The sequence below is a fragment of the Acipenser ruthenus genome, chromosome 30 (genome assembly GCF_902713425.1).
Source record: "Acipenser ruthenus chromosome 30, fAciRut3.2 maternal haplotype, whole genome shotgun sequence".
NCBI lineage: Eukaryota > Metazoa > Chordata > Actinopteri > Acipenseriformes > Acipenseridae > Acipenser > Acipenser ruthenus.
In genome coordinates, this window is record NC_081218.1 from 3,006,753 (window position 1) to 3,030,383 (window position 23,631).

The 23,631-nt window shown below is 42.5% G+C and overlaps 1 protein-coding gene across 1 annotated transcript; it reads left to right on the forward strand.

Moving 5' to 3' along the window:
• The first annotated feature begins 1,603 nt into the window (after nt 1–1,603).
• On the forward strand, nt 1,604–18,674 carry LOC117394344 (heterogeneous nuclear ribonucleoprotein U-like protein 1). Its single transcript, XM_059005161.1, has 16 exons — nt 1,604–1,716; nt 2,126–2,437; nt 3,604–3,822; nt 4,302–4,488; nt 5,036–5,109; nt 5,290–5,429; nt 6,165–6,264; nt 6,921–7,033; nt 7,974–8,240; nt 8,970–9,092; nt 10,353–10,481; nt 13,851–14,019; nt 15,440–15,712; nt 16,132–16,301; nt 16,541–16,732; nt 17,874–18,674. The coding sequence occupies exons 2-16, from the start codon at nt 2,176–2,178 to the stop codon at nt 17,982–17,984; spliced, it is 2,529 nt and encodes an 842-aa protein (XP_058861144.1). The 5' UTR covers nt 1,604–1,716; nt 2,126–2,175; the 3' UTR covers nt 17,985–18,674.
• The last annotated feature ends 4,957 nt before the right edge of the window (nt 18,675–23,631 follow it).

Here is a 23,631-nt window from a genome sequence, read left to right on the forward strand (position 1 = left end):
CAGTGAGACACCGTTAAAAATAATGTCAGGGAAGGACTCCACATAACATCCAACGCCTCCCGCTGTCGAATAAAGCGCAACGAAAATATTAATGGAAGATGTTTTCACTGCGCTTTATCACACTGTGCTGTGCTTTTACTGTAGCCTAGGAAACTTTTATAAGGGTTAGTTTACCAATGTCTGTTTTTAATTTGCTTTACCATGCCTCTGTGCTTTACAATGCTTCACCATGCTTTACCAGACCTCTCTGTGCTTTACAATGCTTCCCTATGCTTTACCATACCTCTCTGTGTTTTACAATGCTTCCCTATGCTTTACCACACCTCTCTGTGCTTTACAATGCTTCCCTATGCTTTACCAGACCTCTCTGTGCTTTACAATGCTTCCCTATGCTTTACCAGACCTCTCTGTGCTTTACAATGCTTCCCTATGCTTTACCACACCTCTCTGTGCTTTACAATGCTTCCCTATGCTTTACCAGACCTCTCTGTGCTTTACAATGCTTCCCTATGCTTTACCAGACCTCTCTGTGCTTTACAATGCTTCCCTATGCTTTACCAGACCTCTCTGTGCTTCACAATGCTTCCCTATGCTTTACCAGACCTCTCTGCGCTTTACAGTGCTTCCCTATGCTTCACCATACCCCTCTGTGCTTTACAATGCTTGCCTATGCTTTACCAGACCTCTCTGTGCTTTACAGTGCTTCCCTATGCTTCACCATACCCCTCTGTGCTTTACAATGCTTCCCTATGCTTTACCACACCTCTCTGTGCTTTACAATGCTTCCATATGCTTTACCACACCTCTCTGTGCTTTACAATGCTTCCCTATGCTTTACCAGACCTCTCTGTGCTTTACAATGCTTCCCTATGCTTTACCATACCTCTCTGTGCTTTACAATGCTTCCCTATGCTTTACCAGACCTCTCTGTGCTTTACAATGCTTCCCTATGCTTTACCAGACCTCTCTGTGCTTTACAATGCTTCCCTATGCTTTACCAGACCTCTCTGTGCTTTACAATGCTTCCCTATGCTTTACCAGACCTCTCTGTGCTTTACAATGCTTCCCTATGCTTTACCAGACCTCTCTGTGCTTTACAATGCTTCCCTATGCTTTACCATACCTCTCTGTGCTTTACAATGCTTCCCTATGCTTTACCAGACCTCTCTGTGCTTTACAATGCTTCCCTATGCTTTACCAGACCTCTCTGTGCTTTACAATGCTTCCCTATGCTTTACCACACCTCTCTGTGCTTTACAATGCTTCCCTATGCTTTACCAGACCTCTCTGTGCTTTACAATGCTTCCCTATGCTTCACCAAACCTCTCTGTGCTTTACAATGCGTTCACTGTACTGCTTTACACTTTGCTGTGCTCGAAGTGTAATACCGCACCAACTCAAATCTCGAACTCTGAAGCCTTTTTAACTGACGTTCCGTCAACCAAAACATTTGCAAATAAAATACTGTACGCTCTGATGTCAATGGATTCGAATCTGCCAATCACAGAGCAGCCCCTTCGATTCATCTCGACCGTGATTGGTCAGATTCTCCGGTACGTTTGTATGAGATAAGAGTAGGCCGGCAGCCAATCAAATTGACCGATTCTATTCCTCTCCCGCCCCTCCCCAATCGGCAAGTGGAGAGCGGCGGACATTTTGTGCAACTTACGGAGCGGGATACCAGTACAATCCTGAAAGCAGCCAAAAGGAAAAAAGGTATAGTGATTTACAGTTTTGTGCAAAATGAAGCATGTTATAATACTATACTGTAGAGGATTCAAATAGAGGATAGCGTTTAACTGCCGTTGGTTTTTGTAAAAGCATCACTCAACACAAAGTTACAGTGCATCGGCCGTTGCTTGGTGGTGTTGGTATATTTTCTAATTTTTTTTTTGTTTACTGGAGTTACGTCCTACGAAACCGAGTACATTTATATTATTGTAGGGGAAATGCGCAATTTAAATACTAATAATCAACAAAAAAAGGTAACTGCAGTGTTGTTTGGTTTTTTTTTCGATTTATTTTGTATAGGCCTGTTGAAGCGCTTTTTTTATCCGTACAAGTGGGTTGTAAACAAAACGTGGAAATGTTTTTTTAAAGCTATTTTTTTTTTGTTTGTCTGCAGCTGTATATATATATATTAAAAAAAAACACAACCACCATAATACATTAAGAATGAGCACGGTGGACGTCAAGAAATTGAAGGTGAATGAATTGAAGGAAGAGCTGCAGGCCCGGGGTCTGGATGCTCGCGGCCTGAAAGCGGACCTCGCTGAGCGGCTGCAGGCCGCACTGGATTCCGAGGCCTTGGGTGATGGGGTCGCGCCGCCGCAAGCGGCCGTGCCCGGCGAAAGATATGCCGAGGACGGCGGGGAACTGGGGTCCGGCGAGGACGAGGACGGAGGGGCCGATAACGGAGAGGATAATGCTGAAGACGGTAAGTGTGTCTGATGTTACTGTAAACTCCCTTTGGGGAGGGGGGGCTACGTAGTTTTAATACAGAAATATACAGTAGTCGTCTTATTCCAGTGTTGTAAAACACACAGTTACACATCTCGATGTCTTAGCGACTCAATACTTTGGGAGATTGCAGCGTTTTTGTATATATCGAGATATAATGTGTGTACAGCGTTCTCGATAGCGACATAATCTCATTGCGTTTAGGGAAGTAGGCCATGAAATAATTTTTTCCTTTCAGTTTGTATTGTATAGGACGAGTGTGTGTGTTGTTGAATTTGTAATTTTAAGCCTTCAGGCGTGCGTACACATCTTATTGTATTGAGTTGTATTGTATATGCAAAGACAACCAACGACGGTGGCTGTTGCACCAGTGTGTGTTTTGTAATTCAACCTTCACGTGTCTTTTTTTTTATGTTAACCCTTTCCTGGAAAAATTACAAACACCCGCGTTAAATGGTTACATCAATATAACAAATCCGATTATTTCAACCTTTTGATATGTCAGACCATGCAGTTGCTAGCAGTGCTGTGAATGGGCGCAAATATACTGCAAGCCTGCAATAATGATGACACGCTTTGTGCGATTGCATTTTAACCGCCCGATAAAATATTGCAGGAGTTATTAAAAATAAATAAGCCGACGTTAGCTTTTGGGGGGCGGTGCACGTCCGTGTATTGTTGGAACTGGCTGTAAATATTAAACGCTTTTTTTTTTTTGCGTTAGTTTCAGCGTCTCTTTACTGTACTACTACGTTCACTTTTTTACCTAGTGTGTTCGAGAGTAACAATTAAGGTCACGTAATATGAGTAAATGCCACTTTTTTTTTTAATGGTCTCCAGTAGTGTGTACAAAACACAAGTTCGACCGAGTCTTTTTTCAAGGTCTTCCAGTCAAAACATTTGTCAGATTATTATATTTTTAAATTGTTTTGATGTTTGTAACATGTTTACAAGTCATTTTGTACACAGCAATTAAGCCTTTATCAAATGAGCAAACGTTTAAAAAGTGCTCTAATGCGCTGGAACTGAGAGAGAATGGTGAGTAGAAAAGATGTAGCCAGAAAGATAGTTGGGGTTGATTTTTAAGCGTTCTAAATTTAACACTATTGTATTTAATTTTACAAGCGCTTGTGTGTTTTGCAGATGAGGAGAAGGAGCAGGACGAAGCCTTTGGCATGGAGACAGGAGACACCCTAGCTGACCAAGACCAGGGCTTCAGCGAGTTGTTCGCAGAAGGGCTGGACAATACCTCGGTCAAGGAGGAGAGTAAGCCGCCCCCGGAGGAGGAAGAGGAGGAGGAGGGGGGTGAGGAGCAGCAGCAGCAGCAGCAGCAGGACCCCCTGGAAGAAGACCACCAACCAGGTGAGGCCAGAGCCCCGAAAAGGGGGCCCCTTATTCACAGGGATGCGTTGCCAGACCTAGGGTTAAATATAATTCAAATTACAATAGCAGCAGCACAGTTTGCTGAAATTGCATTTACAAGTACAATGCTGTTTTGTTCAATTAGTTAGTTTATGCTGCAGTAATGCCAATTACACTAAAGTAAATTACACTTTGAAAACCTGCATTTCTTTAAAAAAAAACAAAACAAAAAAAACCTTTCCATCCTTAAACCACAGCTTTTTAAATTATTTATTTTTTATACAAACCGTATTGCAGCACTCTTCCTTCAAGTGTTCATTTTATCATTAAGACGGTCGTGCTTTTGCATATCGGGTGGTGGCTTGGTCTTTTCTAGGTTTATTTGCATATACACAAAATATACAAACCAGACTTGCTTTTATCGGATTTTCTTTTTTTAATTCTGATGTATTTTGTAACTTTTTTTTTTTCCTTCTCAGACCCAGAAGTCAAGACTGAGGTGAAGGAGGAACTGAAGTCCGATCCAGTCACTTCAGAACAGAGTGAGGACGGGTCGGTCGAGCCCAAACAGGAGAAGGAACGCTCCCCTCAGCACCACCAGAGCCGCAAGAGACCCTACGACGAGGGCCGGGGCCGCGGCTACTACGAGCACCGCGAGGATAAGAGGTGAGGAGCGCCGGGGTTAACAATCCTGAAGGATTACTCCCGCTGGACCAGCACTGTTTGCTGACATTGCAGTCAAAACTACAGTTCTCTTGTGTTCAGTTATAATTCTCCTTTCCATTGTATTTATAAAGTTTTCTTTTGATATTTATAAGTTCAGCACTGGAGCGTTTTCCCTTAATACAAATCTGTCGTTTGGCATCCTTGACTGTTAAAAGCGTTTCACTGATTATTATTATTATTATTATTATTATTATTATTATTATTTATTTCTTAGCAGACGCCCTTATCCAGGGCGACTTACAATTGTTACAAGGTATCACATTATACATTATTTTACATTATACAGATATCACATTATTTTTACATACAATTACCCATTTATACAGTTGGGTTTTTACTGGAGCAATCTAGGTAAAGTACCTTGCTCAAGGGTACAACAGCAGTGTCCCCCACTGGGGATTGGACCCACGACCCTCTGGTCAAGAGTCCAGAGCCCTAACCACTACTCCACACTGCTGCCATGAAACATGTCTTGTTTGAATTGCAGGTCCAGGTCTCCCCAGCCTCCTGCAGAAGACGACGAAGAGGATTTTGATGACACTCTAGTGGCCATTGACACCTGTGAGTATCGGCCAGCGAGTCCAGACAAAAATAAATAGTGCTAAAATAAGTTGTTTGCCAAATTATTACATATTAACAACTTGCTGTCAGCATGAATTATTGATTTGTGATGGAACAAGGGAGCATTGTAGACCTTGTAATCCCCCTCTGACAGTTTTGGCATTTTCTTTTTTTTTCTAGATAACTGTGACCTGCACTTCAAGGTAGCGCGTGACCGCTACAGTGGCTATCCGCTGACCATCGAGGGTTTTGCTTACCTCTGGTCAGGCGCTCGAGTCTCCTATGGTGTCAACAAGGGCAAAGTCTGCTTTGAGATGAAGGCGAGTCTCCTCACTTTAAACCTGGGGTTTTCTGTCCCTTCAACTTTCAAGTGTTGTATTGATATTTTTCAGGGCTTGAAACTCTCACGACACCCAGTCCTGGGTTTAAGAACTCACTTGAAATGAAGCTTATTATTATAGAAATTATCAGGAGTTTGAGCAGGGTTAGAAACTCACACTAGCGCTGCTGCTGCTGCACCCAGTCCTGGGGTTCAGAACTCCCCTCAATGAAGTCTATTATTAATATTGAAATGATCAGGAGCCAGGAGTTTGAGCAGGGTTAGAAACTCTCACTAGCCCTGCTGCTGCTGCACCCAGTCCTGTGTTTAAGAGCTTCTTTTGTTCAGTTATGTTCTTGAAATGACCAGCAGCCAAGAGTTTGAACAGTCAGGCCCATGGAAAATCCACAGATGGAAATAAGACTCCTGTTGCATAGCAGTTTCACCCTTTCCAGGTTTTATGATGAGCTTGATTAGCCACAGTGTATGGGTAACAAGCTCAGGTGTATCATAATATTGAAATCTTAGTAAAACCAGAATGAATCAAACTGCTGTGCAACGGGGGTGGGGGTGGGGGGTGGTCTTATTTCCGACCCTGAAATCTGAATGCACTGTTTCTCATCACATCATGAATAAAGTCACGCTTATGAGTGTTTTAGTCGGGAGTAGTTCTGAAAGTAGTGCTGGTGTTGGTTTCCAGTGACGTAGGCTGATAATGGTTTTTATCCATCACCAGATCAATGAGGAGATCGCTGTGAAGCATCTTCCTTCCAGCGAGCCAGACCCACACGTGGTGAGAGTCGGCTGGTCTCTGGACTCCTGCAGCACTCAGCTTGGTAACCATGCACACACAACTGTAACAATAATGTAATTGTATGTAAAAAGAATGTGATATCTTGTAACAATTGTAAGTTGCCCTGGATAAGGGCGTCTGCTAAGAAATAAATAATAAAATAACTCAATCTTACAGAAGCTTTAAAACTATCCAAGCAAAAACATTCATGAAACTTTTAAATCTAAATCTGTTTATTTAAAAGAGAATGCAGAACTAATTCGTACAGAAGATAAACAACTGGAATAAAAAAATGAATGGAATTTTTTTATTAAATTAAGTCTTACTTAAATTAAAAAGCAGCCTTTCTTTCTTTTCTTTTTTTTTTTTTTTAACTTAAATTGAGTTGCATGAAAATGTTTCTCAAGGCACTTTTGCTTAAGGGGGTTACAGGGATGGCAATACAAATCCTATTGCACAGCAGTTTCACTCATTCCAGGATTTATTACGAGCTTGATCCGGCACAGTGTGGATAGGTAACAAGCTCAGGTGCGTCTGATTTGAACTTGTAGTGAAACCGTGTATGGATCAAACTACTGTGCAGTAGGAGTCTTATTTCCATCCCTGTAGTAGTGATTTGCCACAGAGCTTGTAAAGCAGGCTGGTTGGTTCAGTCCCTGTTTGTGTGGCTCACAGCGTCGTGTCTCCTTTGTTTCTTAGGAGAGGAAAAGTTCTCTTTTGGCTACGGAGGAACTGGGAAGAAATCCACCAACTGCAAATTCGAGGATTTCGGGGAGAAGTTCACAGAGAACGATGTCATCGGCTGTTTCATTGTGAGTACTGTGCTGGGTTCAAACAACAGCATGGGGGTAGTTTGATTTTTTTATGCTTTTTGAACTTCATACATTTTGTATTTTCTTTTCATTACAATGTTAAACTTTTCTTTTATTGATAAGTACACCTAAGAAATGTCGCTGTCTTTGAGAACATGTCTGAAATGTTATGTTGTACGTTAATTTAGTTATATTTTACAAATTTGGCCCATAGATGATAGTAGTGGTTTAACAATACATAAAATGTCACGATACTTATGATGGCTCTGATGGGCTACTTGCTTGTTTTAAAGCCTAATATCATATGATCATTTTAACGATGAGCTGTTTGTTAAAAGTTGAGTGGACTTCCTCTTGCACTCTTTGTATGGCAGACCTGATAATAACTTCATGTTCCCACTGAGCAACTAAATTCACAAGTGTAAATCTCGCACTCGGAATGTCAAATGATATTGAATTATAAACCTTTAAACCACAACACGTTGGGTTTATTTATTTATTTAGCAGACACCTTTATCCAAGGCGACTTACAGAGACTAGGGTGTGTGAACTATGCATCAGCTGCAGAGTCACTTACAACTACGTCTCACCCGAAAGACGGAGCACAAGGAGGTGAAGTGACTTGCTCAGGGTCACACAATGAGTCAGTGGCTGAGCTGGGATTTGAACCGAGGACCTCCTGGTTACAAGCCCGTTTCTTTAACCACTGGACCACACAGCCTCCTATTAAAACAGATCAAGTCTGTCTATCCGCTTTTCATCTGGTTTAGATTTGACTTGTTCATAAGCGTTCGGCGGCTACCTCTGTTCCTATCGAGGGCGTGCTTCGTCTTTCGCGCTTTTGTATGACTGACATACCCAACGTAGCATAGAACGTGCAAGAATGAAATACGCACCAATAAACTCTCCTGTTTCATTATTAATCTTTAATCCCCCACAGGATTTCGAGGCCGGCGAGGAGGTGGAGATGGCTTACTCCAAGAACGGCAAGTGGCTGGGCGTGGGGTTCAAGGTGAGCAAGGAGGAGCTGGGGGACCGCGCCCTGTTCCCCCACGTCCTGGTCAAGAACTGCGCCATTGAGTTCAACTTCGGCCAGAAAGAGGAGCCCTTCTTCCCCGTCCCCGAGGGGTACACCCTGGTGCAGAGCGTGCCCCTGGAGGACCGGGTTCGAGGCACCGTGGGGCCCGCCTCCAAGGCAGATTGTGAGGTGAGAAAGGGTGGATGGGCAGGAAGGAAGGAGTCTAGGGCAGGGGTGGACAACTCTGGTCTTGGAGAGCCACAGTCCTGGAAGAAATGGTAAGTGGGTACCAATTAAGAAAATAATTGGTTCAGTTAAGTAATTGAACACTGATGGAATTAAAACCATGACCAAGATTGGCTGTCCCTGGTCTAGGGGATAGATGAAATAAAAATAAATAAAAGTACTGTATAGCGGTCTGTAGGAAAGAGAACTCAACACTGCAGAGCTGTATAGAGGTCTGTAGGAAAGAGAACTCAGCACTGCAGAGCTGTATAGAGGTCTGTAGGAAAGAGAACTCAACACTGCAGAGCTGTATAGAGGTCTATAGGAAAGAGAACTCCACTCAACACTGCAGAGCTGTATAGAGGTCTATAGGAAAGAGAACTCCACTCAGCTAATACAGTAATGTATATCTGCCCATTTTAATTTTGTGTTCAGTATAAGACACGACGCTGAAACTATTTAACAACCGTTTTTCGTTGGTCTTGGTTTTGAATGTAAAAGTTCCTAATTCAGATGTTTTTGGGATACTTAATATTTTCATTCTGAATCACATGGGGCTATAATAGGATATTTAAGTAACTGATTGTCCATGTGCTCTGATCTCAACCTACTCTTTCAAAAAACAAGAGATTTGAGCTAAGGGCACGTTTTCAGTGTGGCTATTAATCTCTCTGTTTGTCTGTCTGTGTGCAGATCCTGATGATGGTGGGCCTGCCCGCGTCTGGAAAGACTACCTGGGCTGAGAAGCACGCCTCTGAGAACCCAGCGAAGAAATTCAACATCCTGGGAACCAACGCCATCATGGAGAAAATGAAGGTTAAACATTATTTAGTTATTTCGCAGATGCTTTTATCCAAAGAGACAAGGGGGTGAACTATGCTTCATCAACTGCTGCTGCAGAGTCACTTACAATAGGACCTAGGTTTTACATCATGTGAAGGACGGAGCAAGAGGAGGTTCAGTGACTTGCTCAGGATCACACAAGTCAGTGGCAGAACCTGGTATCAAGCCCTTTTCTTTAACCACTGGACCACCAAGCCTACCTTTACAACGCCAGTGGTAAATTTAGAAAAACACTGTACAAAAAGATAAGTGAATGACAGACATTTCAACAGTATTATTGTTTGTAACGGGGGTCTTGAACCCTGGTCCTGGAGAGCCCCAGTCCTGCAGTTTTTCTAGGTGTCTTTACGTTATCAATGGCTAAAGATCAGGAAAGCCTGTTAATCTTGACTAATTAAGCCAATAACTGGTTCAATTAAGTAACAGAGCTCGGTTGAAATGAAAACCGGAAGCCCCTGTAGCTCACCAAGGCTGGAGACCCCCTGGCTTTCAATAACTGGTGATCAATTTTTTCAATTGGCTCATCCAGTTGATATTTCTGGTTGATACAGGAAACGCCCGCTCGCTAACGCCAGCAACGGAGTGCGACCCTCCGTACCTCACATAGCTGCTGTCTTCTCATGACAAGCAACACAGAACTTTGGGACTCTGGCAGGGGAAAAAAAATGCTTACCCGAGATTATGAATAATACTGTACAGGGCATCAGTGTGGAGTAGTGGTTAGGGCTCTGGACTCTTGACCGGAGGGTTGTGGGTTCAATCCCCAGTGGGGGACACTGCTGTTGAACCCTTGAGCAAGGTACTTTACCTAGATTGCTCCAGTAAAAACCCAACTGTATAAATGGGTAATTGTATGTAAAAATACTGTGATATCTGTATAATGTGAAATCTTGTAACAATTGTAAGTCGCCCTGGATAAGGGCGTCTGCTAAGAAATAAATAATAATAATAATAACTGTAGGGGGGGGGGGGTAGTGTGTGATAAGAGAATTTATTGCCCACTCGGGGTGGGATGCTTGGGTATGTAGCTTCCCACCCCTCAGGTGGTGTGCATTGAATTCTCCTGTCGCACACTACCCCATGCATTATTCTCTATATATAATCAAATTGCTTAACATTTTCCCCTATTGCTTGATGTGTTCTTGCATGTTTTCCCCCTGTTATTGTTTGACTCGTGTACCGTTCCCCTGTTTTTATTATTGCTTCGCTGTTTTTGTATCTTTCTCTGTTCAGGTGATGGGTCTTCGTCGACAGCGTAACTACGCTGGCCGTTGGGACGTGCTAATCCAGCAGGCAACGCAGTGCCTCAACCGCCTGATCCAAATCGCAGCCCGCAAGAAACGCAACTACATCTTGGATCAGGTACAGCAGTGTTCTCCCTCGCACCCCCTCCCTCCCTCCCTCTCTCCCCTCCCCTCTCCTCCCCTCTCCACTGATGCACCCTTTACTTCCAGCATAAGCCAGCAAGACTTACAAGAACACCTTTTCAAACACCATTTGTTGATTTTATGTAACACTTGCTTAGTCCTTTTTAAGAAGTTGTTCTTATTGTGAATTGTTTCTGTTCTGTTTTTTTTTTTAATAATAATCAAATCTTGTATTGTTAAAGGAGGAGGGGGACAATGTATCTTTTGTAAAGGAAACTATTTTTAAATGGGGGGATGGCATTTTGTTTCTTTCCTGTGTTTTAATTTGGGTGTTTAAGTGAGATTCCTCCCCCCCAACACTGTAAAAGATAGTCCTCTTGAGATAATAGTGATGTTGAAATCAAGTAAAAACACAGTCGTGACTGGTGAGTAAAGAGAAACTTACGTTGCTAAGGTAACATTAAATAAAATGCCACTTTTAGTTACATTTTACATACAGTTTTCTAAGTTAACTTTAGATATATCCTATATTTAATGTAGAGATAGTATGTGGAACTGTAATGTGTTTTTTTTATAAAAAAAAAAAATAAAAAAAATACAACAGGTAAGTGAGATTTAACCACAGTTCACTTTTCAGGGCTCTTGTTGGCGGTGTGTATTAAGGTAAGTGTAGGTCAAATTGACATGCCTGTATGGCATCAAAGGAAAACTGTAAGTACTCCCAGGTAGGTATGTATCTGTTTGTCTCTGTGTGAGGGCTGTAATGTGCTTTTCAAGTACAGGTGAGTAAAGGTAAGTTTTGATATTTTTTTCTAGAGGTTGGTGGGGACCCCTCCCATTAGTTTTAGTATTAGATGATGAACTTTACCAGATCAGGTTTGAGAGACTGCCCCCTGCACGCATTACGTCATCCCGTTCTAGCCTATTGGAGCTATTTATAAATCAACTGGTGATTTAGCCTTCTATTTAAAGGTTGACTGCCTTTGCCATAGCTTCTGATGTCTGTAGAAAAGACGTTTTTGAAACTCCTTTTATCCTGTAGTTTTGTTTGCCAAGTATGTGAGACTAGTATATTTAATTTTCTGCTTGAATCTCTTTAGGAGATACGTTAAATAAACATGCACACACAGTTTTGCAGGGTTGTAGTTTAAGTCTGGCTAAAAGTTAGTTTTATTGATCAGGGGCACGTATCCTTAGGGGTTATAATTTAAGTTATACTAACACAATGCAGGTTAGCCCCCTAACCCTCAAACTACTTGCATTTGTCTTTGACAGGACCTAGGTGCTTCACAGTGTAAGCATTGCGCTTGGGTTCGTTTTTCTAGATTGTGTTAACAACAGATCAGTTCTTTAAAACCTTGAAGTTTTTTAACTTGTTGGTCAAGGTGGCGCTTCAGTGCTTTGATTCAAGCCGGTTGAAATATTAAAATAAATGTTCATACTATTACGTTTGTGTGGGGGGGTGCGACTAGGACTACAGGCAGTTCTGATAAGAAAAACACCTTTTTTTTTTTTTCTAGATTAACCAAAAGTTCTTATTTAGCTTAATACAAAATGGTAACAAACACATTAAGTTTTGAAATGTGTAATTTTTTTTTTGGCATTTTAGTATGCAGAGGAGATGGGGAAGTGGAGACATTGGCTCTCGGTGTAAGGGCAGCTCTGTTTTTTGACATGTAATTGCTGAACGATAATGTTTTTCGGATTTATCTGTTGGGTAAATGTTGAATCGCCAAGTGTAAAAAAAAAAAAAAAAAAAATTGTAAATGGTTTACATATTTTTTTTTTTTTTTTAAATGTTGAATTTTACGATGCGAGTTTTCAACATTTATTAATCATATCCGAAAGTACAATTTTCAAAACCAAGAATGCACGATTTGCATTATATCCGGAAAAGAAACCCTTATTAAAATATAAAATTTGTTTCTGTTTTTTTTATGTGTCAGCAGGGGGCGCAACAAAATGTATGCCAAGTAAGGGGGGGCAGTAGCATATGAAAAGTCTGCGCACAACTGATGTGTAGGACAGTTTTATCCAAAGTTGGTTGTAAGTCTTTAAGGTTTGCTGTTTTGAGAAGTGTTCCATCTCCTGCTTTTGAAGAAAGCTGCCAGGGGCTCCTGTAGGTTGTCAGCACAAGAGACTAGCGTCCGAATAATTTCAAAGATATCTTGATGTTGGCTTGAGTCTTACTTTTGAATGTACTTGAACCTGTTGTGTCCTGTTGTATTGCGGTCCTTTTTTTTTTTTTTTTTTTGTTAAGAGATTTTAAATGTCTGGTGGCAATGGTTAGTTCTACAGAAACTCTTCTTGTGTTGACTCATTTTACTTCGGTGTTAAATAGAAGAGCCACAATAAAAGACAAACTTGGCAAACCTCTCTGTAAATTGAAAACTAAACACAACAACGCATCCTGCTCAAAAATAAATTAACAATAAGGGGTCAGCACTCCTTTTCAGTGTTTTAATTACCCTGCAGCGCAGAATGCATCCTCCACAGTGATTGTCATCTAGTGGAGTCAACCGCCTGACCGTCTGTCCATGCATCAGCACTTGAGCCGCAACACAGCCACAGAACTTGGCTGCGAATATCGTTTAGCTATTGAGTCGAGGGGGGGTTATATGGAAGAAGCCTGACTGTGTCCATTTGCTGGATGTAGATAATGGGGAATATACTGTGTGCTCCAAGTCTGATCAAGCAGTGTGTGTGTCCATCCCAGCCTTTGTACCCCAGTGTTTCATATCAAAAACACACACACACGGCCAGTCCCATGCAAAAACACATTGAGTTATTTAAGTTTTACTTGGGCAGTCTTGCACCATGCAGATTTTTTTTTTTGGTGTTGGTATTAGTTGCGTCATTGCTCAGCAGTGGTTTAATCTGACTACTGAAATCACTGGATCTGACTGCTGCGTCCTAAAAGAGGCTTTTGAATTGAGTGGCGTATATGCTTCTGACGAACTAGTAGTATGCTACACTGTGAAGCGCTAGGGCATATTTACTTAATACAATGTCAAAGTAAAATGTTTTCCAACTGTGTAGCCACAGCTCTGATTTGTCACAAGTTTTTATTCTTAAATACAAGCCCCTCCTTCCTAACCCCCCCCCCCCCCCACCAACCTGTTTTCATTTCCAGTTAAGTGCAAAAAAAAAAAAAAAACGCCTCCGGTTTTCAAGGTAAGTGTGGGGTTGTGTGCTGCAACCATAGTTAGAGACAAAATAAACAAAACCTTGTAAAAAGAAGAAAAACAATGTCTTATTTCATCGTTGCAGGCTTCCGAATTCCTCTCCGCAAAAGCTAAAACCAAAAAAAGGAAGCTAACAGAATAATGAGCAGCTTTTGCCTCTTCTTTGTCACCATTGCTAGACAAATGTTTATGGATCAGCCCAGAGACGAAAAATGCGTCCTTTTGAAGGTTTTCAACGCAAGGCTATTGTAATTTGTCCAACGGATGAGGATTTAAAAGAGCGAACGCTAAAGCGCACTGATGAGGAGGGAAAGGATGTGCCTGATCATGCTGTGTTAGAAATGAAAGGTAGGATACTAGAAAAAAAACCAACACACACAAAAACAATCAGAAAAAAAAAAACCAAAACAAACTGTTCTACAACTTTTGTTTTGTAGAATCAGTTGGAAGAAAAATTGCCAGTTTTTTTTGTAAACCCTCCCCTTTTTATTCACCTTCTGTTATTTCTCCTCTCTCCTCTCTCCTCTCTCTCTCCCCCACTCTCCAATTTTGCATATAACAGAAATGAGCACTGCAAACCCAGAATAGAAGTTTGTTCGCACACAATAAGAATAGGAGCCAAAAGATTCATTATGGATCTGACAGGATTAACGTTTGTGTCGTGATACAAGACAAACGGCACACTCTTTTCCGAACTTATTACGTTTGTCTTTTTAACACCATGAAACGATCATTCGGTCTTAAGAATTTATACAAGTTGCCCATCAAGAATCTCGCATGTATTGTGAGGGATTCCTAGTTGTTTATTTCATGTAGGATTGGATTTTATTTCATGTAGGTTCTAATTTTTGTAATTTCCAACAACTTTTTTGTATTGCCATCGTTTTATGAAAATGGTTCTCGCGTAATCCTTGGATTGCGGTACTGGCATACACGAGGCAATGCTTCGCGAAATATAACCGAAAGCTGCAAGTCAAGTCTTTAAAGAGGAATTAATACGTTTTGCAGTCGTGTCTGAAGTCGAGCAAAACAATCCAGTGATACTGTCCTGGCTGTGTTCATGTAGAGTAGAATCTTCAAAGGGACTTGAGTTTCATGGTATGCTGATTCTGAGAGTCCGATTTTTCCGTATTGATAGCTGTGTTTAAGAAGCTGTCACAGTTTTTAGAAGCTGGGATCTTTTACCAAGAGAATTCAAGGAGGTAGACTGGATTACCTTCACAGTAGTAATGAACAACGGGAGAAACTTCAGTTTCTATTGTCTCCAAAACAAACCCTGTAATTTCAAAGCGTTTTATACTTTGTCGCAGTTTCACGTGTATTTAATCAAATGACGTTATTTAATTTAGTAATGAATAATGAATGTAGAGTATGATTATCCTATATATGCACATAGAATTATTTTAAATGCTCCTAGTGTTGTAAGGTTGTTAAAATTACTGGGTCTGCAGTGTCCTGATTTTCTTAAATATAAAAAAAACTCCCTTCTATCTTCCTCCCCACACTTCTGTGTGTAATTTTTAAACCCCTCTCTCCTCTCTCCTTTTCTCGTCCCTTGGTGGTCTGGCTTTCCCTGGGGTTATAACAAAAGATTGCTTCTCAAAATATCAGTTTCTGATTTGAGAGGCCACTTTTTTTTTTACCCCACTTTCTCTCCTCCCTTTTTTTTTAATCTTTCTCTTTTTCGTGACACGACCAGGTTATTATTTTATTATTTATTATTTTTTTTTTTTTCTCGTATTTTTCCTCTTTGCGGCGCCGGGTGCAGCTAACTTCGCTCTCCCGGAGTCCGGCGAGATCCTGGACAGCGTGACGTTCGTGGAGCTGGAGAAGGAGGAGGTGGAGAAGCTGGTGAAGCAGTACAACGAGGAGGGGAAGAAGGCAGGGCCCCCCCCGGAGAAAAGGTTCGACGGGCGCTCCGGAGGCTACAGGGGTCGCGGAGGAGGAGGGGGCTTCCAGAGATACGACAGCCGCGGGGGACCCCATGGGGGGCGAGGGGGCTACCAGAGTAGAGGGGGCTCCGGAGGGGGCTACAGAGGAGGTAAGGGGTTCAGAGTGGGTGATGGGGGATCAGACTGTTTGATATATAGATATAATTTGGCAGAGACCTTTATCCAAGGCGACTTACAGGTGTTACAGGGCAGTACGGGGTTACAATGCAAGATTAATATTTAAATAGTGTAGTTTACCGTAAGCGCAAATTATACTACTAAAATACAATATGAAATGAGATGCAAGAAGTTATATCCACAGTGATATAATGATAGCGCATGAGGATCCAGTAACATGGTGCTTAGGTCAGCCGATTATGGTACGTGGTAGGAGAGACAGTAAATTGATTCTCAAAAACTCCTGGTCTTTGTTCCTACCTTGTGTTTTTTTTTTTTTTTTTTTTAATTGAACCAATTAAAACCTGAATTGTTTAGTTAATTGTACTACTTTTTCTACCATCCTCTGCAGGCTATAACCGCGGCGGCTACAATCAGAACCGCTGGGGTAATAACCGGGACGGGGGCTCTGGAGGGCGGGGCGGCTACAACCGGAACCAGCAGCAGGTGGGGGGGTACAGCCACAACCGCAGCTACAAGGGCGCGGGCACAGGGGGAGGAGCCTCTGGGGGATACAGCCAGGTGAGTGACAGCGGAACCTGGAATGAATCGGACTGCTATGGAATAGTAATCTCCTGTTATGGTGATGCAGTTTGTCAGTTTCATTAAGTGTATGGGGGGGGGGGGGGGGGAGACTACAAAGCGGTGTGTAATTCAATATGTTAATTATGTAACCAGAAACCTGACCCCCAAGCTGGCGTGTGTAAGAAATACTTACAAATGTGTGTTTTTTTTTTTTCTTTTCTCCTTGTTTATTTCAGGCCCAGGCATACAACCAAGGCTACAACCAGGGCAACTACAACCAGGGCTACAGTTACGCTGGCTACAACCAGGGCTACAGCCAGCCAGCTGTCGCTGCCACCAGCACCACCGGGCAGAGCTACAGCCAGCAGCAGCAGCCAGCCCAGGCCACAACGCAGCAACAGCAAACCTACAACCAGCAATACCAGCAGGTAAAGGCAGCCCTGCTGAGTGCGTCTGCTGGGAATCTAACCACGTCACCCCCCCTTCTCTCTTTACAAGGGTGTCCTGGGAGATGGCAGGCACATGGGTGTCCAATCTTGGTCCTAGAGGGCCGGTGTCCTGCCTGGTTTTTGTTCCAACTGTACCCTAAATGAACCCTTTGCAGTCCGTTTATTAACTGCGCGTCAGGCACGCCAGGTCTAATTAATTTTCACACGCGCAGTTAATTTTAGACGCGCTGTTTTAAAAGTATTTTTTTTCACAGTCAAACGGGTTTAAATGGCCCTGCATATCAACAAAGCACACACTAGGCATCTCCAGCCCCCCCCCACCCTTTCGTTTGCTATAGCGTTCAGCTATGTAAGAAAGAAATAAATAATAATAATAATAGTCGTACATACCGATCGATCATCTCCTGATCACTCGTTTTATCACCAAACTCCTCAATAATGCAATCCAAGTCATTATTTTATTACTATAACATCTGAAAAAAGCTCTGCAAATGTCCATGATAGTCTGTGTGCGCTGACGCACTCAGCCAGCTTGTTTACTATGACCGCCCCGTTATCTGATACCTGATACCATGTATGACTATTCATGAGATACGCCTTTTTTTTTTTTTTTTTCGACTTCTCGGCTCCTGTCGCTCCCACTCGGCAATTGAATGGTTTTCTCGGCTTTTTCCGGAGAAAAAACGACTAAACACCCGTTTATTGCGTTGCTATAATGATGTCGGACCCAGTCCGACAAAGGACCTGTGAGGAACAATTGCAATGTCGGACCCAGTCCGACAATGGACTGCAAAGGGTTAATTAATTGGACCAATTAAGTGCTTATTAGAAGCTAGCGCAGTGTCCAGTTGTTTGTATTTTTTTTTTTTTTTTAATAAATTAATCAGCCAAACGTAGCCTCCCCTGATGTGTTGTCTTCAAGTTTAGACAGACAGAAAAATTGTTTAATTTGTTACATATTTACGTACACTTATATATATTTTTTTCACTAATTCGCTTTCATGACGTCACGACCTGTTATTACAGAGTTATGCTGACCCTCCTGTATGAACCTGTGCTGGTTTCACTTCGTGTTCACTCATTTTGTTGTCTCTCTCTCTCTCTCTCTCTGTCTGTCCAGTATGCCCAGCAGTGGAGTCAGTATTACCAGAACCAGAGCCAGTGGAACCAGTACTACAGCAATTACCCAAACTACTCGGGCAGCACAGGGACCGGGTCGGGCTCCCAGTAAACTTCCCCAAGCATCGACGAGCAGGGTTTCACTGGCTGTTCCTTCTACCCCTCCATCTCTTCCCCTGAGGGGAGGGATTGACGCTTGTGTTTAGGGTGTCCAAACTTTCTTTTTTCTGGGGGGGGGGGAGGGGGAGGAGTCAAAACCCTTTTAAATTGACTATCAAGTCTGCTTAAATTTTGTTTTTAAAAATGCAGGAGGTGTAATTTTTGATTTGCAGCTATTTTAATTTTTTATTTTGTTAATTCATTTAATTGGAGGGGAAACTTTTATTTTTAATTTTTTTTAATCTCTTTTTTTGAATTAATTGGATTTAGCAAATGTTGTATTGTTTAAACTTTAAAATCAAGTTGACGGGGAGGGATTAAGGGGAGTGTTTTGCCAGCTATGTAACAATACGTTTGTAAATCTCCCTTGATTTCTTCTTTTTTTTTTTTTGTTTCCTTAAGAAAATAAGATTTTCAATGCCCTCTTGTGATGAATTAAAAAAACATTTTTTATACATATTGAAGTGACGATTGTGTTGGCGAGATGTTGTATTTAAAAAAAAAAAAAAAAAAAAAAGCTTTTTCTCCTACACCAGAATACTTTACTGCTGTCTCTGTTGTAATGCTGCGATTTATTTTGCGAACTTTTTTTATTGTCAATGTGATTAACATTATTAAAAAAACAAAACAAAAAAAAAAAAAACACTGGTTACCTTTTTGAAATTGTTTTGTTTTTTTCCCAGACTTTATGTACACGCTTTTCTGTCAATATCCTGAAACTTTTTTTGCTGGATTTGAAGTGTGTGTGTGTGTATATGTGTGTGTATGTATATGTGTATATGTGTAATATATAATATAATATATATATATATATATATATATATATATATATATATATATATATATATACAATACAATACACTGTATTTTCTGTAAACTGCACATTGCTTCTGTGTTGTCAGATGGAAACACATTTTTGTATTTGAGAATATAATCGGATATCTTGTCATACCCTTGTGTGGCCTTGCTTTCTTTTGATCCTTTTTTATTTTGCGTGTACATTTTTTTTTTTATTATTATTTTAAATCCTCCATTCACATTTCTTTAAGGAGTACTATTGAAATATCCTTCATGTCCAGCTATTTTAAGTGTATCCCAATTGTGCTGAAATTGGCAAAAGTGGGTACAAGTTCAGATCACGTTGGCAGAATCTGGGGATGGAGATATGAGTAACTATAAGCTTGTGTAACAAAATGCATGTTGTAATACGGTATTTATCATGGGACTGTGGTCCAGTGTTTAAAGAAAAGGGCTTGTAACCAGGAGGTCCCCGGTTCAAATCCCACCTCAGCCACTGCATCATTGTGTGACCCTGAGCAAGTCACTTCACCTCCTTGTGCTCCGTCTTTCCAGTGAGACGTAGTTGTAAGTGACTCTGCAGCTGATGCATAGTTCACACACCCTAGTCTCTGTATATCGCCTTGGATAAAGCCGTCTGCTAAATAAACTAATAATAATACGTACGAGTGAATAATAGTCTTGATGGGCTACTTGTATGATGCATAATAAAATCAAACCATTTTAGTGCTGGACTGTTTTGTTAGGTTAGTTAGGGACAGTATGTTTTCATACCAACTATAAAACTCATTCAAGAACCGCTTCTAGTGAACTACAGTGAGCTGCGCTTCTGGTTTTGAATCTCGATACAAATGACCCACACCTTCCTATTAAGATGCGATATTATCATGTAAAGTAAATGTCGACTTGGGTCGTGGATCATATTTCTTTTAGTATTTCTTAAAACGTTCCCTTTGCCTGTGTTATTTCCAAAGGTGTGATGGTTCCTTGGAGATTTCCTAGGGTAGGGATCACGCAGGTTAATCACTTGTAGTGAAACCTGCCATGCGGTAGCACACTTATTTATCTTTTTTATTTATGAGTGGTAGATTTGAAACTGGGCGCTTAGACATTCTCCATCAGACCATCAAAGCCTTGGCATTTATGAAAAACAGGAGTGTTTGAGCACTAAAGATCAAGAATATGTAAGGTAAATACCTCTCACTGTGGAATAGAATTGTTTGCTTGTAAGTTTCTTTTCGTAAAAGATTGTGACTTTTCAGTAGGATAAATCAATGAATCACGATGCTTTCTATACATGATAAATCACAATAGCGGTTTGCATCATGATACAGAACCACAGCTCACTGTCGATAAGAATGGTGCCTTTTTTCCTCTTTGTGATGCGAGGAACCATAATGTGATATCTTGTAACAATTGTAAGTCGCCCTGGATAAGGGCGTCTGCTAAGAAATAAATATTAATAATAATAATAATAATAATAAAATGAAAGGCTTGGTGGTCCAGTGGTTAGAGAAAGGGACTTGTTACCAGGAGGTGCAAATCCCGGCTCAAACGCTGTTTGCGACCCTGAGCTTCAAACACTGTGTGACCCTGAGCTTCAAACACTGTGACCCTGAGCTTCAAACACTGTGTGCGACCCTGAGCTTCAAACACTGTGTGACCCTGAGCTTCAAACACTGTGTGACCCTGAGCTTCAAACACTGTGACCCTGAGCTTCAAACACTGTGTGCGACCCTGAGCTTCAAACACTGTGTGCGACCCTGAGCTTCAAACACTGTGTGACCCTGAGCTTCAAACACTGTGTGACCCTGAGCTTCAAACACTGTGACCCTGAGCTTCAAACACTGTGTGACCCTGAGCTTCAAACACTGTGTGACCCTGAGCTTCAAACACTGTGACCCTGAGCTTCAAACACTGTGTGCGACCCTGAGCTTCAAACACTGTGACCCTGAGCTTCAAACACTGACCCTGAGCTTCAAACACTGTGTGTGACCCTGAGCTTCAAACACTGTGTGACCCTGAGCTTCAAACACTGTGTGCGACCCTGAGCTTCAAACACTGTGTGCGACCCTGAGCTTCAAACACTGTGCGACCCTGAGCTTCAAACACTGTGTGTGACCCTGAGCTTCAAACACTGTGTGCGACCATGAGCTTCAAACACTGTGTGACCCTGAGCTTCAAACACTGTGTGACCCTGAGCTTCAAACACTGTGTGTGACCCTGAGCTTCAAACACTGTGACCCTGAGCTTCAAACACTGTGTGACCCTGAGCTTCAAACACTGACCCTGAGCTTCAAACACTGTGACCCTGAGCTTCAAACACTGTGTGACCCTGAGCTTCAAACACTGTGACCCTGAGCTTCAAACACTGTGTGCGACCCTGAGCTTCAAACACTGTGACCCTGAGCTTCAAACACTGACCCTGAGCTTCAAACACTGTGTGACCCTGAGCTTCAAACACTGTGACCCTGAGCTTCAAACACTGTGTGACCCTGAGCTTCAAACACTGTGTGTGACCCTGAGCTTCAAACACTGTGACCCTGAGCTTCAAACACTGTGTGACCCTGAGCTTCAAACACTGTGTGCGACCCTGAGCTTCAAACACTGTGTGACCCTGAGCTTCAAACACTGTGACCCTGAGCTTCAAACACTGTGTGCGACCCTGAGCTTCAAACACTGTGTGACCCTGAGCTTCAAACACTGACCCTGAGCTTCAAACACTGTGACCCTGAGCTTCAAACACTGTGTGCGACCCTGAGCTTCAAACACTGTGACCCTGAGCTTCAAACACTGACCCTGAGCTTCAAACACTGTGTGACCCTGAGCTTCAAACACTGTGACCCTGAGCTTCAAACACTGTGTGACCCTGAGCTTCAAACACTGTGTGTGACCCTGAGCTTCAAACACTGTGACCCTGAGCTTCAAACACTGTGTGACCCTGAGCTTCAAACACTGTGTGCGACCCTGAGCTTCAAACACTGTGTGACCCTGAGCTTCAAACACTGTGACCCTGAGCTTCAAACACTGTGTGCGACCCTGAGCTTCAAACACTGTGTGACCCTGAGCTTCAAACACTGACCCTGAGCTTCAAACACTGTGACCCTGAGCTTCAAACACTGTGTGCGACCCTGAGCTTCAAACACTGTGTGACCCTGAGCTTCAAACACTGTGTGACCCTGAGCTTCAAACACTGTGACCCTGAGCTTCAAACACTGTGACCCTGAGCTTCAAACACTGTGTGACCCTGAGCTTCAAACACTGTGACCCTGAGCTTCAAACACTGTGTGACCCTGAGCTTCAAACACTGTGTGTGACCCTGAGCTTCAAACACTGTGACACTGAGCTTCAAACACTGTGTGCGACCCTGAGCTTCAAACACTGTGACCCTGAGCTTCAAACACTGTGTGACCCTGAGCTTCAAACACTGACCCTGAGCTTCAAACACTGTGACCCTGAGCTTCAAACACTGTGTGACCCTGAGCTTCAAACACTGTGACCCTGAGCTTCAAACACTGTGTGCGACCCTGAGCTTCAAACACTGTGACCCTGAGCTTCAAACACTGACCCTGAGCTTCAAACACTGTGTGACCCTGAGCTTCAAACACTGTGACCCTGAGCTTCAAACACTGTGTGACCCTGAGCTTCAAACACTGTGTGTGACCCTGAGCTTCAAACACTGTGACCCTGAGCTTCAAACACTGTGACCCTGAGCTTCAAACACTGTGTGCGACCCTGAGCTTCAAACACTGTGTGACCCTGAGCTTCAAACACTGTGACCCTGAGCTTCAAACACTGTGTGCGACCCTGAGCTTCAAACACTGTGACCCTGAGCTTCAAACACTGACCCTGAGCTTCAAACACTGTGTGACCCTGAGCTTCAAACACTGTGACCCTGAGCTTCAAACACTGTGTGACCCTGAGCTTCAAACACTGTGTGTGACCCTGAGCTTCAAACACTGTGACCCTGAGCTTCAAACACTGTGACCCTGAGCTTCAAACACTGTGTGCGACCCTGAGCTTCAAACACTGTGTGACCCTGAGCTTCAAACACTGTGACCCTGAGCTTCAAACACTGTGTGCGACCCTGAGCTTCAAACACTGTGTGACCCTGAGCTTCAAACACTGACCCTGAGCTTCAAACACTGTGACCCTGAGCTTCAAACACTGTGTGCGACCCTGAGCTTCAAACACTGTGTGACCCTGAGCTTCAAACACTGTGTGACCCTGAGCTTCAAACACTGTGACCCTGAGCTTCAAACACTGTGACCCTGAGCTTCAAACACTGTGTGACCCTGAGCTTCAAACACTGTGACCCTGAGCTTCAAACACTGTGTGACCCTGAGCTTCAAACACTGTGTGTGACCCTGAGCTTCAAACACTGTGACACTGAGCTTCAAACACTGTGTGCGACCCTGAGCTTCAAACACTGTGACCCTGAGCTTCAAACACTGCGACCCTGAGCTTCAAACACTGCGACCCTGAGCTTCAAACACTGTGTGCGACCCTGAGCTTCAAACATTGTGACCCTGAGCTTCAAACACTGCGACCCTGAGCTTCAAACACTGTGTGACCCTGAGCTTCAAACACTGTGTGACCCTGAGCTTCAAACACTGTGTGCGACCCTGAGCTTCAAACACTGTGTGCGACCCTGAACTTCAAACACTGTGACCCTGAGCTTTGGATAAAGGTGTCTGTTAAATGACTAAATATGTCATTGTATTTTTTTTGATCTTGCTCTTAATTGTATTAATACTTGTACTGTGATTCTTGAAATGTATTTTTGTTTACGACTGTAAGTC